This window comes from Callithrix jacchus, chromosome X (genome assembly GCF_049354715.1).
Source record: "Callithrix jacchus isolate 240 chromosome X, calJac240_pri, whole genome shotgun sequence".
Classification (NCBI taxonomy): Eukaryota; Metazoa; Chordata; class Mammalia; order Primates; family Cebidae; genus Callithrix; species Callithrix jacchus.
In genome coordinates, this window is record NC_133524.1 from 20,140,966 (window position 1) to 20,164,405 (window position 23,440).

The 23,440-nt window shown below is 40.5% G+C and overlaps 1 protein-coding gene across 18 annotated transcripts in view; it reads right to left on the reverse strand.

Moving 5' to 3' along the window:
- Window positions 1–23,440, reverse strand: part of SH3KBP1 (SH3 domain containing kinase binding protein 1) — a 385,481-nt gene that overhangs the window by 126,650 nt on the left and 235,391 nt on the right. For 2 of the 18 annotated variants that reach the window (XM_035289074.3, XM_035289073.3), the window contains exon 1: window positions 19,312–19,447. The exons of the other annotated variants lie outside the window; for them this stretch is intronic. In XM_035289074.3, coding sequence (XP_035144965.1) covers window positions 19,312–19,326 — 15 coding nt within the window. In that variant the 5' untranslated portion in view covers window positions 19,327–19,447. Of the gene's footprint in view, window positions 1–19,311; window positions 19,448–23,440 lie in introns of those variants that run through there. 18 annotated transcript variants of the gene reach the window in all.

The window sequence follows — 23,440 nt, forward strand, 5'->3', positions numbered from 1 at the left end:
TTCTCTTATCCCTACAAAGTGAGAGATCAGTGAAGTGTTTGTTGAGTGGAGCTGGGAGTACTGGGATCCCATACCCATGCTTTGCCCTAGCATTAGCCCCTACCAAAACAGGCACACAGAGAGGAGATGTCCTTCTTGACAAACCAGACAGCTTCTATACCTCCTAGATTAGAGCTCCACTGTTTTAATCATTGCCATGCACCAGCTCTTTCCGACCTGGTTATCGGTAATAGCACATTTGTCTGGGTATCTTCCTGGGCGTCTGTTGCCCTTGCCTTGCTCCCTCTTTTCCACCCCACCTCAAACCCCAAAGCACATCACCTGTCCTCCTATTAATTACTGGTTGCCATAAAGAAGAATCTAATCTCAGCTATGTTTCTGGTGAACATCTTTCTGCCTGACTTCCAAATATTCACCATACTAGTCTGCTGTCTCACATTCTCTCAAGTTCCATATCTATTATGATCAAAAGACTCTCACTTGGATAGGTCATTATCACCCAGGTATGTGTACACACACACAAACACACCCCATTCTCTTGTTCTGAAATCATTTTCTGAAGTGTCCCCTCCCTTCCTGACACAATCTCCAAAACACCTAACCCCATAATCTGATAAATTTGGCAAACACGGCATACTCAGTCTAATCAATTCATCATAGCATATTAAAGGCTATGAAAAGTCCTTCAGTTACTGTTTAACTTTATCCTTAACTTTTATGTCAGTATATTCCAAACTTATCTGATCACAGAATTCTTACTTCTTGTGGCACCCATGAACACATCACAAGAATGAGTAGTCTATGGAATAGTTGAGTGAACATCATCATCTCCCCCTTCCTAAATTCTTTTGCCTATCCTGTCTCCTAAGGGTCATGACTTGAAATTCACCTCTTATTGCACCTTCTGATATCCAATCCATCACCAAGGCTGTGCTTTCAGATTTATCTCCTTCCTCTTTGATCCCAGTCTAGAGCCTTGTTACCATCATGGAGACTATTTCAATAATTTTTCTTTTTTTTTGTTTTGAGACAGGGTCTTGCTCTGTCATTCAGACTGGAATGCAGTGGCACAATCACTGCTCACTGTAGTAGCCTTGGACTCCTGGGCTCAAGTGATCTTCCCGCCTCAGCCTCCCAAGTAGCTGGGACCACAGGTATGTACCACCATGCCTGGCTAATCTTTTTTTTCAGTAGAGACAAAGTCTCACTATGTTGCCTAGGCTGGTCTCAAACTCCTGGGCTCAAGCAATCCTCCTGCATTGGCCTCCCAAAGTGCCGGGATTACAAGCATGAGCCACCACACTAGCCTTTTCAATAATTTTCTAGACAAAGATCCTATCCCCAGATTCCACCTGCTTCATTTGATGTCCCACAAGACTCAATTTTTAATCATCTTCCTCCATCACCCCTTACACACCCCTATACCAATGCAATCAGAATATATACTGCTTCTTAATAGCTGTTCATATAAGTTCCCAAAGTTTGGAAGAAACTTCAGCATTTACTTCTAATTGTTGCTGCAACCTGCCATGTCTCCTAACAGCTATATTTCTTTTGAGCTCTCAAAACTAATGAGAAACTTTCTCTGAATATAAAACACCTGGTCCCATGTTAGAGTCTTCTATATTTGTTTGTCTTTCAGGGTTTATTCTTTCAATCTGTCCAAAAAACTTTAGTATTTATCATTCTACTGAACACATACAGAGGAAGTCTGTTTTACATTTGTATATTACACATACACACACACACAGAGGGACATGTGTGAATTTGTGTATACCAGCAGAATTTGAGACAAATTCTATCATTTATCACGTAGTTTAACTTCTGTAAAAATCTGATCATTTGGTTCATTTGTTTGCTTCTTGAACACCTCTAAAGACCATGTTCTAAAAAACTGGAAAGAAGCATATGACAGTCACAGGAGGAGTAAGACTCTCTTCATTGAAGCAAAATGACCCTGTGAAGGTTTAGTAGGGGCTTCTCATGATGGAGAAATGCAGTGTTGAAGACGGGATCAAAACCTACTTATGTGTTCAATGAAGTGGAGAAGGTACAGTCAGACAATATTAAAATCATGTAAGGCAGCCCTCTAAACATCTGACAGTATATAAAAATACTGTTTATATTTTATCTCCACTGTTCCCCAGAGAGGAGCCTCATGCTATTTTGTTGTAGGATCATCTTATTCACAGAGGATGAACGAGCCAGAGTAAATTTCCATTTCATATACCACATTGGCAAAACACAGTTTGCCATCATGCTTTAAAATACTATTTTCTGTTGTTATGACAGATAAAAGGAAATCATAAACATTCCTCCTACTAGAAGATTAGTTTTTTATCTTTTGATTAACAATGCCTTCCTTTTAGATATATTTTGAAAGTTTAAGATGGTGGGTAAGGGAGAGAGAAAGATGATGTGGCTGGAATGAGTATCACAGGGCTGGTTGGGGTTTTATTTGTCCAGTGCTTTATCATGAAACATGCTTATACACATGTGGACTAAGTACTAATTTTCCTATAAAGTAGCTGTATGAATTCAATTGGCATACAAAGATCCTTTCAGATCCAAAATATTGTTATGTTTTCAATCATGACATAATCCAGGCCTTTACCTGCAGAGGACACCTCCCCTCCCAATATATTTGAATCCCATCTCACCTTTAAGATTCAACTAAGGTCCAGCTGGCTAAAAGTACCAGCTTTCAGGAACATGTGGGACATACAGACTGACACATATCCCACACTTGTTCATAAGGTTTCTATGTGTAAGAGATACCTGAGGTCAGAGCCACATTGTCTTCAGTTTTTCTTTATATCTCTAAAATGAAGGTTGGATTAAATCACTCATTCATTCATTACTTCATTCAGCATGAGCCTCAATGTAAGCCGGATACTGTATCTACAAAGATGAGATGGGCAGGGTCCTAGATCTTTAATGGGTTCCAAATTTAGCAGCAGAAGCACTATTAACAATAACAAAGTCATGGAATCAACCTACATCCTTATCAACAGTGGACTGGATAAAGAAAATGTGGTGTATATAGACCATGGAATACTACACAGCCATAAAAAAGAATGAAATCATGTCCTTTGCAGCAACATGGATGCAGCTGGAGGCCACAATCCTAAGCAAATTAACACAGAAACAGAAAAACAAATACCACATGTTCTCGTTTATTACAGGAAACTAAACAGTGTGTGCAGAGGGACATAAAAATGGAAACAATAAATACTTGGGACTCCAAAAGTGGGGAGGAAGAGAGGGAGGCAAGGATTGAAAAACTATCTATTGGTACTATGTTCACTATTTGGTCAATGGGTTCAACAGAAGCCCAACTCCAGCATTATGCAATATACCCATGTAACAAACCTGCACATGTACCCCCGACCCTAAAATTTAAAAAGGAAATATAGTGGCAGAAACAGAATAATTAACAGAGCATCAAAGTACAAAGGGATAAGCACTACAATAAAGGCACCTATAGAACAATAAAATAAAGAACTATTAACAAATGTTCATGGGAAAATAAGCCTCACAGCAATGGTACAGCTTGCATTACATTCTAAAGGATGGGCAAAATTTTGCCAAGTAGAGAATGGTAGAAAGGGTATTCTATCCAAAGAAAAGCAAGAGGCAAGGCAGGTATGTGTGCAGGGAATGGGGACTTCCCAGCAAAGCATCGGGCATGTGGGGATTTCCAGTGAGAGTTGAAGGGAGGTGACTGGAGAGCTGCTTGGGCTCAGAGGTCAGTAAGGTAAGTTAGGACCAATATTACAGTTTTTGCTTTGTCTTAAAGGCAACAGTAGTTACAAAAACTAAGCAGAGGTATAGTCCAATCAAATCTGTGAATTTAAGACAGATGATGTAGTGGTACTGGGAAGAATGAAGAAGAAAAGCAAGGACATGCAAGAGCCAAAGAGACAATGGGGAGGTTGACACAATAATCCACCTAAGGCAGTGAAATTAAGGATGAAATTAAGGTTCGAGAGATACTTAGACTGCCTATCTAAAGGCGGTTCATAGTTCACAGTCACTACAGGGATAAATCAGGAATTGTGAATTGGTGTGAATATGATAGAAAAATTTCCAATTCTGTTAGGCCTTTGAGTCCACATATATGGATGCTACATAGTTACTGGGTGTCAATCAAGTGCAAAGAATAATACTAAGTTCAGACTCTGATTTAGAGAGTCAGAGAGACAGTTATGGTGGCTCAGGGAAGCATCGTGGAGAATCTACCCTAATAGGAATCACAGTGAAGGTGTCTCTCAGTGCTCTGATGCTGGTGTCAAAACGTTTAGTGGAAATATTATGGGCCTGTAATCATTCTGAACAGTTAGCTTCCTGTTAAAACACCAATAAAGCTACCATTTGAAAACTAAAACATTTGTAAAAACATAGACACGTGAGAAACTCTTGACACATATAAAAAACATCTCTCTAATCTGACAAATTTAAAGTAAACAGTTTAGTCAAATGTCTCCAAAAATGTCTTGAGCTGAAGACAAAAATGGGAAATATCTTTCCCCAGCAGAAATTTACAGAGGAGTTTTTCTGTCTTTCAGCCTAGGGAAAGGAAACAAAATAGTTTCAAACAGAAAAGAGATAAATGCTTGCAATAGTGTTTTGTTGTTTTGTTTTCAACCCAAAAACTGCTACTTAAAAGGCTTATTATGACTGTAATCCCAGCACTTTGGGAGGCCAAGGCAGGAGAACTACTTAAGCTCGGGAGTTGGAGACCAGCCTGGACAACACAGTTAGACCTCGTCTCTGCTAAAAATTTCCAAAAAATTTATCTGGATGTGGTGGTGCACGCCTTTAGCCCAGCTACTTGGAGGGCTGAGGCGGGAAGATCGCTTGAGCCCGGGAAGTTGAGGTTGCAGTGAATCATGATCATGCCACTGCACCCCAGCCTGGGTGACAGAGCAAGACCCTGTCTCAAAAATAAAAAATAAAAAAATAAAGACTTAGAGCATACAATAGAATATCATTCAGCCTTAAAAAGGAAGGAAACTGGTCAAGTGCAGTGGCTCACGCTTGTGATCCCAGCACTTTGGGAGGTCAAGGCGGGTGGTTCACGAGGTCAAGAGATCGAGACTATCCTGGCCAACATGGTGAAACCCCATCTCTACTAAAAATACAAAAATTAGCTGAGCATGGTGGCAGACACCTGTCATCCCAGCTACTCAGGAGGCTGAGGCAGGAGAATCACTTGAACCCAGGAAGCCGAGGTTGCAGTGAGCCGAGATCGTGCCACTGTACTCCAGCTGGGCAACAGAGTGAGGCTCTGTCTCAAAAAATAATAATAATAAAAAAGAAGTAAATTCTGACACATGTTGCAACATGGATGAACCTAGAAGACATTAAAGTAAAAATAAGCCACTTAAAAAAGGACAAATACTGTATGATTTCACTTATGTATGCTATCTAGAGTAGTCAAAATTAGAGGCAGAAAGTAGACTGGTGGTTGCCAGGGGTTGGGGGGTCGGGGGGTAGGTAGGGAGGAAAAGGGAGTGAGTGTTCAACAGGTATAGAGTTTCAATTTTGCAAGATAAAAAAAAAGTTCTGGAGATGGTTGGTGGTGATGGTTGCATAGCAGTGTGAATGCCCTTAATGCCACTGAACTGCACACTTAAAAATGGCTAAGCGTCAGGCGCAGTGGCTTGTGCCTGTAGTCCCAGCACTTTGGGAGGCCAAGGCAAGTGGATCACTTGAGGTCGGGAGTTCGAGACCAGCCTGACCAACATGGAGAAACCCCATCTCTACTAAAAATACAAAATTATATGGGCGTGGTGGCACATGCCTGTAATCCCAGCTACTCGGGAGGCTAAGGTAGGAGAATCACTTGAATCTGGGAGGTGGAGGTTGCAGTGAGCCAAGATCGCGCCATCGCACTCCAGCCTGGGCAACAAGGGCGAAATGCCATCTCAAAAAAAAAAAAAAAGTTATGTATATTTTACCACATATTCTTCTTTTCCTGTAAGCCTCTTTCTGGTTAGGAATGTCAGTAAGAATGGCAAAAAAAAAAAAAAAAAGTTGCTTGCGAGGGTGTGATATCCTAATACTTAACATGCAACCACAAAATAATCAGAGGTGTAGTCAGTATCTAATGAGTTGAGTCAGAGAACAAATCCATCTTTTTCCAGAAGCTTTCCATCTCAGGGATGCCTGCTGTGTTCATTCACCTCGGTCTTATCTGAAATACTCCTTCTACAGCTCTGAAAGATAACCTACTGCTTCCATAAAGACTACATCTAAATCTCGCTAACACTAAATAGTTCTGACTTTAATATCTTAGGACTCATTCTTTACTTTCATCATCTATTCCAAAGATTTCCAAATAATAACATTTATTCCTTTTTTTCCATTATCTGAGCTCCTCTATTTTGCAGAAAAAGGCAGAGAATATTACATCAAGTTATTTAAGAAGACACAGTGATATATATTTTTTTGAGATGGAGTCTCACACTGTTGCCCGGGCTGGAGTGCCATAATGCAATCTCAGCTCAGTACAACCTCTGTCTTCCAGGTTGAAGTGATACTCCTGCCTCAGCCTCCCGAGTAGCTGGGATTACAGGCGCACGCCACCATGCCTGGCTACTTTTTGGTATTTTAGTAGAGATGGGGTTTCACCATGTTGGCCAGGCTGGTCTCAAACTCCTGATCTTGTGATCCACCCACCTTGGCCTCCTAAAGTGCTGGGATTACAGGTGTGAGCCACCACACCCGCCCAATGATATCATTTTTATATTTTGTTTTTATTAAAAAGAATGAGTTCAAGCCACATACTTATTCATAATAGAAGCTTCCTAACTACAGCCAGAGGTAAGGTATACTTTTGTTTTTAAGAGACAGAGTCTTGCTCTGTTACCTAGGCTGGAGTGCAGTGGTACCATCATAGTTTACCTCAGCCTAGACCTCCTGGGTTCAAGCAAGTCTCTCAAGTAGCTGAGATTACAGATACACACCATCATGCCCAACTATTTTTTTTTTTTTGAGATGGAGTTTCACTCTTGTAGCCCAGGCTGTAGTGCAATGGCATGATCTCAGCTCACTGCAACCTCCACCTCCCAGGTTCAAGTGATTCTCCTGTCCCAGCCTCCTGAGTAGCTGGGATTACAGGGGCCTGCCACCACGCCCAGCTAATTTTTGTATTTTTAGTAGAGAAAGGGTTTCACCATGTTAGTCAGGTTGGTCTTGAATGCCTGACCTCATATGATCTGCCCGTCTCAGCTTCCCAAAGTGCCAGGATTACAGGCATGAGCCACCATGCCCGGCAGCATGTCCAGCTAGTTTTAAACATTTTTTTCTAGAGACAGGGTCTCACTATATTTCCCAGGCTGGTCTCGAACTCACAGGCTTAAGAGAGCCTCTCACCTCGGCCTCCCAAAGTGCTGAGATTACAGGCATGAGCCACTGCACTCAGCCAAGGTGCACATTTGATACATCTTCCAGATGCATAGCAAAATATTTAGAAAGATGATTCTAAGGTGCTTCAAGAGATCAAATTAAGCTCAGGACACTCCAGTTACCATTTAGTAAGACATATTCAACAATGAGGGAAAACCCATACTGTATGCCTTCCATGAAAATATCCTAGATGTCAACTGCTGGAATTCTCTCTCACCTCCTCCATGTTCCTACTCAACTCACTTTGAATTTCTACAACAGCATTCACTGCCCTCTGCCTTGTATTTATGGCTACTTCTCTATGTGTCTGTTGAATCAACTGGATTATAAATGCTGGAGGAGGAGGACTGGGTCCTGGCAATCTTTGTATCTCCCCATGTGCCTTGCACATGAGATGCTAAATATTCTTAATTTACTTCAGTCAACAGGAAACTCAACATCTACCACAAAATATTTAGATTTATGGAGAAAGGCCTGAGTGTACCAAATTATCTAGGCACTAGGGATGTAACAATGGAATGAATAAACCCTTGCCACTTTCAGCATCTAGTGGTAAGACTGAATTAGTATTAAGAAGACTTACAGCTATGTGATCTTGAGGAAGCTACTTAACCTCTCTATGCCTCAGTTTTCTCTTCTGAAATGGACATAACAATATATATCTCACAGATTTTTCTAGGTAGGTAAAGTGCTTAGCTATTATTACTGTTATTGAATTTTACTGAATTAAAAAAATCAATCATCATAATGCCTCTTTTATGAATTCTAGTAACAGACAGTGACGGTTTCGATTACAACCTTTAGTAACAGCAAGTTTGCTCCGTTCCTCTGCTTGGGGACTTGTGAGCAAGAAGCAACTTTTACAAGACAGTTACGCACCACAGTCATGCTGGGAGGAAAGTGATAACTGAAAAATGGAAATAGAAGGAAAGCAACAGCCATCACCATAGAAGTCATTGCCCAGGAGGAAAAAGCTAATGGAACAAAGAGCTTTCAAGTCAAGAAAACTTCTGTTAAGGTGGTGTCTACAGTGAGTGGCTGGAAGACCATCCCAGGAGCCCCTCAAGTGCGGGTCCATGCCAACTGCTTCTGGCTGCACCCAAACCTATCTACTGTCAATGATGGAAAAACAACAAGGCATGTGTTTGGGAAAAATGGGCTGTTGTCAGAGAACAGAAAGCCTTTTATTGAAACTTTTGATACTCAGGAGCAAACACACCACCACAGAAAATTACCCCAAGCCATCTTTTACAAAGCTTGGCATCCATTCAACAAAAGATGAAGAAATCCTAAACTGCCAGGCCAGATACTCCTCCTCCCAAAGCAGTTAAGAAACAGGGGCCAGATGAGACCATCCACTCATGTAGCACAGATTTCTAAAGCCACTAGTGGAAATAACTGCCAGATACTTAGACATGAAAAGCTGAATTCATAGTCCTTTACCTGGAATTAGCCAGGCCTCCTGCCAAAGGCTTCTCTTAAAGGTGTCTTCTTTCAAGATTTGTAAGGAAAGGAGAACTGGAATCGTGTTCATATCCTATAGGAGTGCATTAATTCAACAAGTCTTTGCAGAATGTCTACTTCTATGCAGCCCACAAGCCCAAATTGCTTTCCCGTGTTATTTTTATGTTGTAAAGAAAGAAAATGTTGTGTTCTCAACTATAACATGGTAGATTTGAACATAGTGTTGATGGAAATCCACGCAAACACCAAATTCCAGTTCTCCCAGATCTAGAGCCTTAAAACTGAGAATTACACACAGCCTTTTAAAGATATGTTTACAAAAAAAAAAAAAAAAAAGACATGGGAGACTTTATATAAGTGGAAAAGATACAAAATTAGGTATGTGGAAAAAAATTATGTGTGTGGTATGATCTCAACCAGTTTAAAATGCATGGCAAAAGGACTGAAAGTAAATATTTTTTAAAAAGTTAACAATGATTTCCCCAGGGTGATTAAATTATCAGTGCTTTTTAGCTTTTTACTTTTAGTGTTTCTACAAACTAGTTATTACTTTTATAATCAGAAAAAATATAGTTTTGTTTTTTATTTTTTTTTTGAGATGGATTTTGCTCTGTCACCCAGGCTAGAGTGCAGTTGATCACTGCAACCTCTGCTTCCTGGGTTCAAGTGATTCTTCTGCCTCAGCCTCCCTAGTGGCTGGGATTACAGGCACCTGCCACCATGCCCAGCTAATTTTTGTATTTATATCGAGACAGGGTTTCACTATGTTGGCCAGGCTGGTCTTAAACTCCTGACCTCAGGTGATCTGCCCACCTTGGCCTCCCAAAGTGTTGGGTTTACAGGCGTGAACCATCTCATCCATCCAGGAAAAATAACGTTTTAAGAAAATAACATACACTGAGGTAGCGAAAAATGATCTTCTACTCCCCTACATTATTGGTGTCTTTCCATAAGGTCTCATTTGGTTTGAAACACCTCTCTACTAGAAATCATACGCAGCTTTCATTCACGTGTTATTTTATTTCCTTTTCCAAGTCATAAGAATGTTAAGAAAATCAGACGCAAAATGAGTCATGACAATAATTCAAAAGACACTACCCATATAGAATATCCCCTGCCGTTTATCATCACCTTTTACTTACAGTTTTTTACAGTTAATATCTTCAGTGACTAACTAGTTGATGTAATTTCCAATTCATGCTGTTCCAAATAAACTATTGAGACACTGTATTAAATGTTTTTAAACTCAAAAACATATTTCCTGCTCTTCTCATTAAACTCATGAATTCCTTATTCATACATCTATCTGTAAGAGACTGAATAAAAGAGTTAACTTCACTTTGTAACTGTTTTTTCTTATATACTCAAGGATAATGCTTATAGATTCCTCATTTCCCAGTATCGGAAGAAGTACTGATTTAAAGGGTGTGATCTATTTGCATAGGATCCACAGCTTAATTGTTCAGTTTTCTAGTAGTTCTCCAGTTCTTCACAATTAAAAATTCTTTTGAAACACAAATCAAAGTAATTACGGTCTCTCAAATGGGAGAAAAAACAAGTGTGATGAAGACCAGGCTCCCCAAATTTTTAGGTTCAATTTTTTCTCTGCTACTCTTAGAACTACTTACTTAAGTATATCATAATTTTTAAATTATATGGATTTCACAGATACTTTCATTTCTTAGCTATTTGACAAACATCTCCACTTAACAGGAACATACTTTGATTTTGCTGACTTAGAAAACCAAGACTGACCCTTTTTTTTAAAATGGGATTTCAGTTTGAGGTGGGGACAGATTCATTCAATGCAATTAAGATTAACCTTTCTGTAGAGTAATTTCTGGTCTGGTGAAGTAAAAGGTCAATATAGTAGTCTGTACTTGTCTGTCAGGCTGTCATTCAGATTTATTCTTTCTTTCATTCATTTTAACTTCAGTTCAATAGCAAGTCTTGGGAGGAACAGGAGTCTTAAGATTCCAAGTTCTCTTTTAAGATGCCTGAGCTTTAGGCAAATTAAATCCTCATTATCTGAATAAATGGTAAGTCTTTCATTATTCATTTTGCATGTTGTCATCTTCCTGTACTAAAATATTTCCCCATTATTTTCTGCTTTCTCTGTAATACACACAAAAGCACCAAACCACACAAAATGCAAAAGAAAATCCTTATATTAAAAACAAAACAAAACATGAAATCACCTATTTTAATCACATGCTTCTTAAATGGTGCTTTTTGGTTATTTGTTATTTTTTAAGAGGGTTATTTTGGGTTTTATATTTTTTTTAGAAAGAGTAGAGAAGACAATGTGCACAGTAAAATATCCCAATTGATATGTTTTTCTGGTCTTGAGAAATTCCTTGTCCTTTTCTATTACAATGGAGAATGTTCATTTCAATGTTCTCCACTTATGAGTTCCGGGGAGCAGCAATTCTTCTTTGTGCCTTCCACAAAGACCTGCTATAGGCTCCGCACAGAGAAAACACAATACAGATTCATGGAACATGGTGACAAAGGAGGACAAAGACCAGGAACGGTACTGTTGGAACTGACAACACATTCGCTACTCTTGAGATATTACGTTTAATCTAGTTCAGGCATACAGGTTTCGGTTGGTTATCTATCCAAATTTATAGGGACTTTCAGTAAAAGATTTCCACATATTCACCCTCATAGGACAACAAAGTTTATCGACCCTTAGTATTGGCCACTTCTCCATTATTTCCAACCTGATCACCATGCTTCAAGTTAAATGGGGCTCCCTGCTGGGTACTGTGGCTCATGCCTGTAATTCTAGCATTTTGGGAAGCCAAGGCAAGAGGATCACTTGTGCCAGGAGTTTCAGACCAGCCTGGACAACATGGCAAAAACTCATCTCTACACAAAATTTAAGAATTAGCTGGGCATGGTGGTGCACACCTGTGGTCCCAGCTGTAAGGCCAGTTGCCTTGCTGGGGGCCAAATCACACACCCATTCCTCTCCCTACCTGAAAACTATGGCATCATTCTGAGTGCATTACTCAGCATCTGGCCTCTCCACGCGGTTCCCCACATCCATTTCCGCATTCCAAACTCAGTCCTGCACTCATCAGTAAACTAGGCACTCGGCCCCGCCAAAATTTTAAAAATCTCACCAAGACCTGCCCTATGGCAGCTTGCCCCGTACGTCCTCAGCCAGCCCACTTGCCAGCAACCCCACCTGGCTGCCAATGGTGGCTCACCTCATCCGTGCCCAGTCCCTTCATAACCAATGAGACTACCTCCGCTTTGTTTCTCCCACAGCCAATCAACTACCTCCACTCCCTACACAACCCCACGCCCTAAGAAGAGAAGTGTGACTTCTCTGGCCCCTTTCCGGGCCATAGAACCTTGCCTGGGAGCTGAATAAATTGGCTTTTACTTTTTTACTCCAGTCTCCCTTTCCTCATTTAACTCGGCAATAAACCTTACACCAGCTACACAGGAGGCTGAGGCAGAAGGATTGCTTAAGCCTGGGAAGTCAAGGCTGCAATGAGCCATGATCATATCACTCTAGCCTGGGCAACAGAGCAAGACCCTATCTCAATCAATCAATCAATGGGGCTCCTCTTTCTCAGTCACCAGAGATACCAGAAAACAGCCAACTATCAAACCATACATAATATGGTCCTCATGGACTTAGTTTACTTGTCTCTCTCTGCTGCAATGACCACTGTTTCTCCACCACTCCTGATTCCTAATTTCTTAACCATTGTCACTGCCTTATGTCATCATCCCCTAGGATACCCCTACTTCTTTCTAGCCACTCAATTTCATGCCAAGATGATCAACTCCCAATCTTCAAATGATACAGAGATGGACTAGAGAAAAGTCAGGGTTGGGCTACGCACAAACATACTGCTACTCTATGGCCCCACAGAACAAATTTCATTACTTGGAAACAGTGATCACTCCCTGACCCATCTCTTTCAGCTTCTAATTAATTTTCTCAAGACCCCTTTCATCTCTTATCCAGACCAGTTTTCTTCTCTCCTGTCAAATGACCTATGAGTGAAGGTCACAGAAACCTAGAGTTGTTTGAACTCTTGAGTACTGCATACAAAAATTATACCAAACTGTCAGAGATCCTATAACCCTTCACTGGAAAGTCCAACAAGGTTGTCCATGAATTATAGTCCGCTCACCTCTACTGTAAATTGATATTGTGACAGGTATTGCTCAGGCAGATTATTTCCATGTGTGGGCATAAAGTTACCAGTTTCACAATGTTCAACCTCTTCCAAATTGAAAAAACAACAGTACTGTATGTCTACTTTCTCTGCTTCTAACAAAGCCTGAATGTAAGGGGAGTAACAGGGTTTGAAGCAAAAGAAATTAAATATACAATTAGACATGTAAAATATATAAGGCATCTTGCTCTTCCAATGCAGTAACTAGACAATGCTAAGCACTGCATCAAGAGGACAGTTTTGGATCACTCTAGGATCTAAAAATATTGACACTTTTTACATCATTACTCCATTTGTTATCAACTTTGTGAATAATCTAGAAAAGGTACCCAAGAAGTTCCAGAAAAGCTGCTTCTAGTAGAGAGAAAATGAGAACTAAGAATTCAAAATAAAAAGAACAGACTGAGCAGATGCTACCAAAACAAATGGAGCAAAACATATTAAAGTCAGTGGTGGGTGAAAATTCTTAGCAAGTGAAAGAAAAAAAAGAAAATGAGGCCGTAAATCCATCTTCAGCATTTCTACCTTCCTCATTTTAAATGAACAAACAGAAATACAACCTAGAAGTGTATTTAGAAGAACTTTCTGCCTTCACTTTACCAAACCATGCCTATTTGAGTCCTAAGAGTTCAAGGATAACTTTAATTGAGGTGACACTTCTGAATCACAGGGCATTCCTAAAATGGCTTGAGAATGACCTTTCAATAAAGAAGTGTCTTTTACAGGCAATTCCAGCACACTTTGATTTTGTGAATTGTTTATTTTATAGACCAGGTTTAGAGAGAAAAATATCTATTAGAGGTGTAAGTATAGCTTATTGTGATGTTTCCATTTGTTTCTACAGCATTTATGGCTATACACTTATTTGGGATCTAGCCTCCAACATTAAGAGCCTGAGCTGGGAATAAGGCTGTCATCCTATAGCTTTTAAATAACCTCCAATGCCACAGAAAAGTACAAAATAGGCTGCTGATTGATCTCTGTGATCTAAATTCTTTTTTTTTTTTTTTTTTTGAGACGGAGTTTCACTCTTGTTGCCCAGGCTGGAGTGCAATGGCGCAATCTCGGCTCACCGCAACCTCCGCCTCCTGGGTTCAGGCAGTTCTCCTGTCTCAGCCTCCTGAGTAGCTGGGATTACAGGCACGCGCCACCATGCCCAGCTAATTTTTTATATCTTTAGTAGAGACGGGGTTTCACCATGTTGACCAGGATGGTCTCAATCTCTTGACCTCCTGATCCACCTGCCTTGGTCTCCCAAAGTTCTGGCATTACAGGCGTGAGCCACCTCACCCAGCCCAGTTAAATTATTAAATAAATAAATAATTCAGCAAATAATTTGTAAAGGATGGACTTTCATTTTCTACCCCTAAAGAATTCCAGAGTAGAAGGTGAAGAGAACAAAAAAATCGAACAGAAAACTAGCGTTATCCACTATATAAGATGAATCAGATAACATCACTTAGAATTATTAACAACAGTTGTACAAAAGAGGAATTCATCTTTTTCAAAAGAACAGTTTTAAATCTACTCTCCAATAAACCTCTGACTATAGATTCAGGTAAGTGGATGAAGTGACATGAAAAGCAGCAGTCCTGGTCACCATTAAACCTCTGAAACCAAGTAACTACCTGGGTACTCCACTCATTTTTTTCTCTGGGGCTGTGGGAACAGTGGGGCTATATTCCTCCTTAAAGCAATTTGTAGTCTCTTGCGATTACATGACTGATCAGCTAGTTAATGGTGATTCTAAGACTGTTCCCCAACTCATCATTCCAGGATGAGAATAATAATTTCCTTCTTCCTTAGTGACAGGCAACATGAACACCAACTCCAACTGCAATGAGACACCACTTCACACTCATTAGGATGGCTACAAGCAAAACAAAACAAAACAAAACAAAGAAACAGAAAATAACAAGTGTTAGTGAGGACATGGAAAAGTTGGAACTCTTGTGCATTGCTGGTGGGAATGTAAAACAATGCAGCCACTGTAGAAAACAGTAGGGCAATTACCCAAAAAATTAAAATCGGAGTTTCCATATGATCCAGCCATTCTACTTCTGGAGATATATCTAAAAAAATTGAAAGCAAGGACTCAAACAAGTATTGGTATGCCAATGTACACTGTAGCATTATTCACAATAGCCAAAGGATAGAAAAAAGCTGAAATGTCCAACAACAGAGGAACTGATAAACAAAATGCATTATATCCAAAGAATAAAATAATACCTCAGTCTTAAAAAGGAAAGAAATTCTGATATGTGCCAAAACATAAAATAACTTTGAAGACATCATGCTAAGTGAACTAAGTCAGTCATAAAAGGACAAATATCCCATGATTCCACATATGTGAAGTACCTAGTCAAATTCATAGAGACAGAAAGTAGAATGGTGGCTGCCAGGGGTCAGGGGTAGAAGACATGGGAGATTATTGTTTAATGGGTATGGAGTTTCATTTTTGCAAGATGAAAAAGTTCTGGAGATGGAGAGTGATGATGGTTGCACAAATAAGTGGATGTACTTAATATCACTGAACTACACACTTGAAAATGGTTAAGGTGGCTAGGTACAATGGCTCATACCTTTAATCCCAACACTTTGGGAGGCTGAGGTGAGAGAATCCGTTGAGGCAAGGAGTTCAAAACCAGTCTGGGGGCAACATAGTAAGACCCTGTCTCTAGAAAAGAAAAAAAAAAAACTCAGCCAGGCATGGTGGCTCATGCCTGTACTCCCAGCTACTCGGGAGGCTGAAGCAGGAGGACCATTTGAGCCCAGGAGGTCAAGGCTACAGTGAGCTTTAATCACACCACTGCATTCCAGCCTGGGTAACAGAGTGACACTCTGTCTCAAAAAACAAAACAAAGCATAAAATGGCAAAGGTGATACATTTTATGATGTTATATTTTACAACAATAAAAAACCAATTCTACACATCTAGAAGAGCGTATATAACTTTTATGTGATTTCCACCAGGAAGTAAAGTTAAGTGTGTAGGATTCAGAAAGTCAATCTTTTTTTTTTTTTTTTTGAGATGAAGTCTTGCTCTGTCGCCCAGGATGGAGTCCAGTGGTGCGATCTCAGCTCACTGCAACCTCCACCTCCCAGGTTCAAGCAATTCTCCTGCCTCAGCCTCCTGAGTAGCTAGGATTACAGGTACGTGCCATCATGGCCAGCTAATTTTTGTATTTTTAGTAGAGACAGGGTTTCACCATGTTGGTCAGGCTGGTCTTGAACTCCTGACCTCATGATCCACCTGCCTCAGCCTCCCAAAGTGCTGGGATTACAGGCTTGAGCCACCGAGCCCCCAGTCCTTAAATCGATCTTTAACCTAGAAACTCCTCTTTTTAAAATTCAGCTTAAGAAAATAATCAGAGGCCGGGCGCGGTGGCTCAAGCCTGTAATCCCAGCACTTTGGGAGGCTGAGGCGGGTGGATCACGAGGTCAAAAGATCGGGACCATCCTGGTCAACATGGTGAAACCCTGTCTCTACTAAAAATACAAAAAATTAGCTGGGCATGGTGGCGCGTGCCTATAATCCCAGCTGCTCAGGAGGCTGAGGCAGGAGAATTGCCTGAGCCCAGGAGGCGGAGGTTACGGTGAGCCGAGATTGCGCCATTGCACTCCAGCCTAGGTAACAAGAGCGAAACTCCGTCTCAAAAAAAAAAAAAGAAAAGAATCAGAAACGAAACAATGCTCCATATACAAGAATGCTATTTATAATGTTAAAAATGGGGAAGCAACTTAAATAGTTATCCTTGGGAGATTGTTTCAACAAATGGTGCTGCATCTCTACAACGGATGGAGACCCTAGAGATATCATGAGGCTATCTGACAGAAAAAGGGGTCTCAAAGTATGTTACATTTTTAAGAACAGGCAACATTTGATATGACTTCATTATTTAATGAAGGGTAATGTGTGTACTGCATGCATATTCAGGCTCAAAAAAAAGGTCTGGAAGGGGCCAGGAGTGGCCGCTCAAGCATGTAATCCCAGCACTTTGGGAGGCTGAGGTGAGTGGATCATCTGAACTTAAGAGTTCAAGACCAGCCTGGCTAACATGGTGAAATCCCATTTCTACTAAAAATACAAAAATTAGCCAGGGGTGGTGGCAGGCAACTGCAGTCCCAGCTACTCAGGAGGCTGAGGCAGGAGAATTGCTAGGACCTGGGAGGCAGAGGTTGCAGTGAGCCAAGATCGAGCCACTGCACTCCAGCCTGGGCAACAGGGTGAGATTCTGTCTCAAAAAAAAAAAAAAAGGTCTGGAAGGATACATATAAAATATTAACTATGGTTGCTCCTGAATGATAGGATTGAGGGTGATTTCTTCTTTTTTTTTTTTTAAGACAGGAACTTGCTCTGTTGCCCAGGCTGGAGTGTAGTGATGTGATCTCAGCTCACTGCAGCCTCAACCTCTCAGGTTCAGGCGATCCTCCCACCTCAGCCTCCTGAGTAACTGGGACTACAGGTGTGCGTGCCACCACACACAGCTAATTTTTATATTTTTCATAGAGATGGGGTTTTGCCATGTTGCCCAGGCTAGTCTCAAATTCCTGACCTCAAGTGATCCACTTGCCTCAGCCTCCTAAAGTGCTGGGATTACAAGCATGAGCCATTGCATCCAGCTGAGGGTGATTTCTATTTATTTCTTCGTATTCTTCAACTTTGAATTATTATTACGAATGCAAAGAGCTTTTGTAATGGGAGAAGTAATGGAGTTATTTCCATTTTGAGACACAAACAAGCAAAGGGTTAAGGGAACATTCATCAGTGTAACAAGTAGCTCACCAGTCACAGAGCCAAGGCAGAACCTGTAAGGCCCCCCAGGGGCTTCTTTTCCTCTCCCATCTCCACGCCCTAGCTGCTGAGACTTTTCCATATTTTTCACATCTTACAATCATTCATGCTTTCACTCATTTCCCCAAGGAAGAGTCACCATCTTAATTTTGCATATAAATACCTCATTCAGATTTCTACTGATCAGAACCCAGAACAAAGACATCCAGCAATAAAATCAGCAAACATAAGATATCTTTCCCTATGAAAATCCTCTCAAGTCATTGTCGATGAATATAATTTTATTCTAGCCAACCCCTAACTGTACTCTCCTCATATGTCTGCATCTGTCCTCCTTTCTAGGCAAGCAACAGATGCCATTAAAAATAACCTTTCAAGAAGTTCCCCTACTCTTAAAATATGTTAAAACAATGTGTTTCCTTTTCGCCATGCTATTTTTGATGTTTTTTGTAATTTTGAAGATAGTTAAAGCCAACAGAAAAAGACATAAAGGGACATATTTTATAGACCTCATCAATTCCCCCCTTAAAAATTTTTTTTCGATGAGAGACAGGGATATAGAAGACATATGACACACTGTAAGCCTTACTTATCCTGTGGTTTAAGGAATTTTGTGTTTGGAAAATGACAGACTTCTGCTTTTAGGTAGACAAATATGAACAACTCACAGAAAAAAACAAGACTACTTATTACTAGCAAACTTTTAGAAAATCAAAATAATTTAGTGTCTTTATTTAAAACTAGCCAAATATCTTTACCTGTATCATAAAAAAGCAGTTCAATAGCACCCAGATGTCACCACTCACAGCTTCTCCACTCACAAGGAAAACTCGAAAAGTCCGTGCCCCTAAAGAGTGAAATGCCCCACAGCTGGCTTGCTCTGCATGGACATACCCTTCTCTGCTAAGGTAACCTGAAAAGCAAGCTGGATTTGTTTACTGAACAAACATCTGTAATTGCTAAACATCTCTGTGACATGGTGTAACAGTTACTGCTTGTGCAAATTGCCCATCTAAATTTCTCTCTGCAGTATGAGCACATGAAAACCCACGACACAGAGACTGGAAACATCTGTGAAAATTAATGGCCAAATTGACCAAAGTGGGAGGGATTAAAACAGCTAAATAGCTCCAGAGTAACATTCAGCTTTAGCAAATAATCTGTATACTCAGTAGGTTCCCCCTTAGTTTATCCATAGCTCCCCTCTGTGGGATCCCAGCTGGCACACACAATGTTTCAGCCCACTAATGCAAACCCATTACCAGTCTTGACACAAAATTTTATATACAGTTAAGATACAAGTTAAGGGGATTTATTACAACTCTAAAAGCAAGAAAGAGAAAGAGAGAGAGAGAGAGAAAAAGAAAGAAAGAGAGAAAGAGAGAGAAAGAGAAGAAAAGAAAGAGGGAAAGAAAAAGGGAAAGAAAGAAATACCTCTTCTCCCATCATGCAGCCAGCCTCCTCTCTTCAGTTTGAAAAGGTCCCAACACCCCTGGAATCCTCCCACTTCCTTCCAACAGCACGGAGCCTGAGGACCCAGCCTAACCCTGAGTCATACTTGGGACCAAATGAGGAATGGGGAGAACAAAGCTCGCATTTGTTTATGGTTCAGGAAAAGCCAGCACCGATTCATGGCTTGGGTGGCTTCGAAAGAAGTCCTCCTCCCTCTCCTGCTGCTGAAATTTAGGCTCCCTCCTGGGGCCCCCAGGTGTGACCACTCCAACAAGAAACACACTGAGGGAGTGTTTATTTGACAAGACTTAGTGACCACTTCTGACTAAAAATGCCAGAGAAGAAATAAAAAGCCCACTATCTTTCAACAGATCATATGGTTAGAAAGTGAGAGATATCTAGAATATAGTCTGCATATGACATATTAATCATGAACGTGCCTATATTTTAAAGAAATACAATTAGATGCACTACACAAAAATTACTCATAAACACACACACACACACACACACACACACACACACACACACAGAAGGAAAAATAGCCGTGGCTTTATGTAAATACTTCCCCTAGGAAAAATACAGCAAGACTGCTGCCGTGTCATCAGGAGTATCCTAACAGGTTGGAATGAAATACTTAAATCACGATCTTGTTCTTTCCCCCCAAAGAGACACCATTTTAATCACCACTTCAATGAATCTAGAGCCCAGTGGTTAAGAGTTCAAAACTCTGGAGCCAGAGTATTTGAGATCAAAATCCCAGTTGAGCTTCTTCCCATCTTTGTGATCCTGAACAACTTATTAAACCTTCGTTCATCTCAGTTTCCTTATCTATAAAATGGGGATAATGGCATCAACTTATAGAGCTGTCTGGAAGATTAAATAATATATGTAAATTACTTACAGAAGTGCTTGGCACATAGTAAATATCGTATTAGCCACAATTACAGGTTCAGGACAATTTCACAAATCAGGATGCCAAGTAAACATTATCCTCATCTTACCACATTTCTCATATACTTAGACTTCGATGACCTGTTTCAATTAACTATGGTTAATATTTAAATTTTTAATTAAACTAATTTAAAAACCATTTGCTTACTATTTATTAACTGCCTGCACTGTATCCAACTCTGTAAGGAGCTTTAAATAAGATGCTGTCCCATTTGTCAAGAAATTTACAATCTCCTTGAGTAAATAAGACATAAATCTGTTCACTTATCACACATGCACACAAACATAGGTGATGTCGCTAGGTGGCAAATGACAAATATAATACAAGTGCCACAGAATTAACATTTGGAATTCAGAGGACAGACAAAAAAATCATCGTATCAAAATCCAACTAGGATGGAGAGAATAAACCTCCCGTGTAGAAGGATTCTAAATTATTTCTTTAGATATTCCTCCCTCAAGGAGGTAGAGTGAAACTCCCCACTCTAAGTGGGAGGAGCACAGAGTACCCTTTTTCCAGAGTCAAGTATGGAAAGAGGAAAAATAACAGAATGTTCTAGTGGAGAAACCTAACACCTAAGTCAGCCAAGGCGACTAAGGTTAAGGATAACATCTATAGCGATAAATAGAGACTTAATATGATGTAATGAGAACACTTCACCTCTGTGGACTTCCTCCCAAAAACCCACAACTCCAATCCACTCCTGAGAAAAACTTCAGACAAATGCCTATTTAAGGACATTCTACAAAACTCAAAATTGCCAAGGTTATCAAAAGTCAAGTCTGGGAAACTGTTAAAGCCTAACAAGACGAGAAAACTAAACGTGGTATTCTGGATGGGATCCTGGAACAGAAAAAGGGCACTGGATAAAAACTAAGGACATTGGAATAAAGGATGGATATTGGTCAATAATGATAATAGGGGCCAGGTGCAGTGGCTCACACCTGTAATCCCAGCACTTTGGGAGGCCAAGGTGGGTGGATTACTTGAGGTCAGGAGTTCGAGACCAGCCTGGCCAACATGGTGAAACCCCGTCTCTACTAAAAATACAAAAGTTAGCCAGGCGTGGTGGCGGCTGCCTGTAACCCAGCTACTTGGGAGGCTGAGGCAGGAGAATTGCTTTAATTCGGGAGGCAGAAGTTGCACTGAGCTGAGATCATGCCACTGCATTCCAGCCAGGGCAACAGGGTGAGACTTGTCTCAGAAAAAAAATGATAATAGGAAATGTACCCAATGCAAGATGTTAACAAGAGAGGAAGTTGGGTGTGACGTATGTGGGAACTCTATTATCTTCACAACTTTTCCATAAATCTAAAACTACTCTAAAAGTAGAAGTTGATTTAAAAACTAATTAGAAAGATAAATCTACTGAATGTGTATGTATATATAAATAAACATGTATGTGTGATTTATGGTTATACATGTTTATGTCCATATGTATATGTATGTAAATCTATTTAACAAGGCCTTCTCAATTTAATTTTTAAAAATTGTCTCTATCTTCTTAGCCTATCTATTAATGAAGATAGTAGAATGCTGACTCCTGGCTTTTTTATTCCCAAAATACACAAAAGAATTTTCTTTGAAAGGAAACTTGGCTCTTTTGTCGATGTTGCTGCCAACCCAGGCAACGGCGATCCAGCTTAAAGAGTGTGCATGAGGTGGGCCCATCTGCCCCTTTCCAAGAGCTACTAGAAGTTCCTGGTGCCTGGCCAATTAGTCATCACCCACAGAGCCCCAGGACTGGCAAGTCTCCCAGCTACTTCCTCTCCCATCTCCAGTCCACATTCCTCAGCACCTCCTCAGTTATCTCTCTAAAGTATAAATCTGATCATGCTGCTGCCCAGCTGAACTCCTTCACTAACTTGCCAGTGCACCCAGAAGAAGGACAGCTTGTGAGAGGGCTGGCAGAGCCCTACAGGAAGAAATACCCCCTCCCCTTCGGCTGCCCACCTCCTCCTCCACCACCACCACCATGGCTCCTGCACCCCAGCCCAACCCACCTCTTCCTTCAACATACTTATGCTATATCTCCTTGTCCACACTCACACTGCTAGTACTATGAATTCCCAACATCTTTTAACACCTTGCTCAAATATCACTTTCCTTAAAAAGAGATCCAGGATACCCCATCCCTTCCTTCTTGACCTGGAGGAAAGTTAGTAGTTTCTTCCTTTCTATTCTCATTGATACTTTGGATATGCCTCTGCTACTTTTCCCCCTTACATTATAATGACTTTTATACATACCCCCTTCTCTCCAATATAGGAACAATCCAAAGCATTAAATGAGAAGCCTGTATATGACAGCTGATTCAAGGTGTGACTTGGGGCAGGAAATGTTAATTCCATTCCAGCTAATCACATCAGACCTACTTCACCCCAAATAAATAACCCATCAGGTAAAAAAAAAAAAAAAAACTGCACTTACTATGCAAATACATCTAGACATACCATTTAGCCAATTCCTTTCCCAATGTATTGCCACCCCTTAGTTCATTTACATATAAATCCCAGAGCTATCACTGCTGATCCATAAAAGGCATTCAATAAAGCAGTGAATGAATGAGTGAGTGGGTGAATTAATAAACAAGTGGAAGAGTGAATCTTAGCTAGACCACAAGCAGATCCCAAACAGAATTTATTTATCCATCTGCCTGCTGGATGCCTCTACTTGATACAGGCCCACAAGAACTTCCAAATCCAGCTAGTCTAACCCATGTCCTTCCTCCCCAAGTATCTTCTTTCTCCAGTGTTTTCTAATCAGGAAACAGTACTACCATCCACTCAGCTGCTTAAGCCAGTTGCCCAAGGCACCATCTTTAAGTCCTCCCTCTCCTTTATCCCCCACATACTGTCAAACTTGATTTTATCTTCAAACTATTTCCCCAAACCATCCATTTCTCTCCATAGTTCAAACTGTTTGAACATCCCTTACCTTGATGCTTCCTTCTATGAAAAGAAATCTAAATGGACACTCTCTGGACACAACTGGAAACTCCTGCCATTCTCTTCCCCTTTATGCATTCTCCCCTGGGACAGTGAAATTACTTAACTGTTAGGTGATTTTAAGAAAAATAAACTGGGCGTGCTCGGCTTGGCTCTTCTCTTTCCTCCTCTTGGAAGTTAGCTTTCTCTGCTGTTCGTCAAGGGGCAG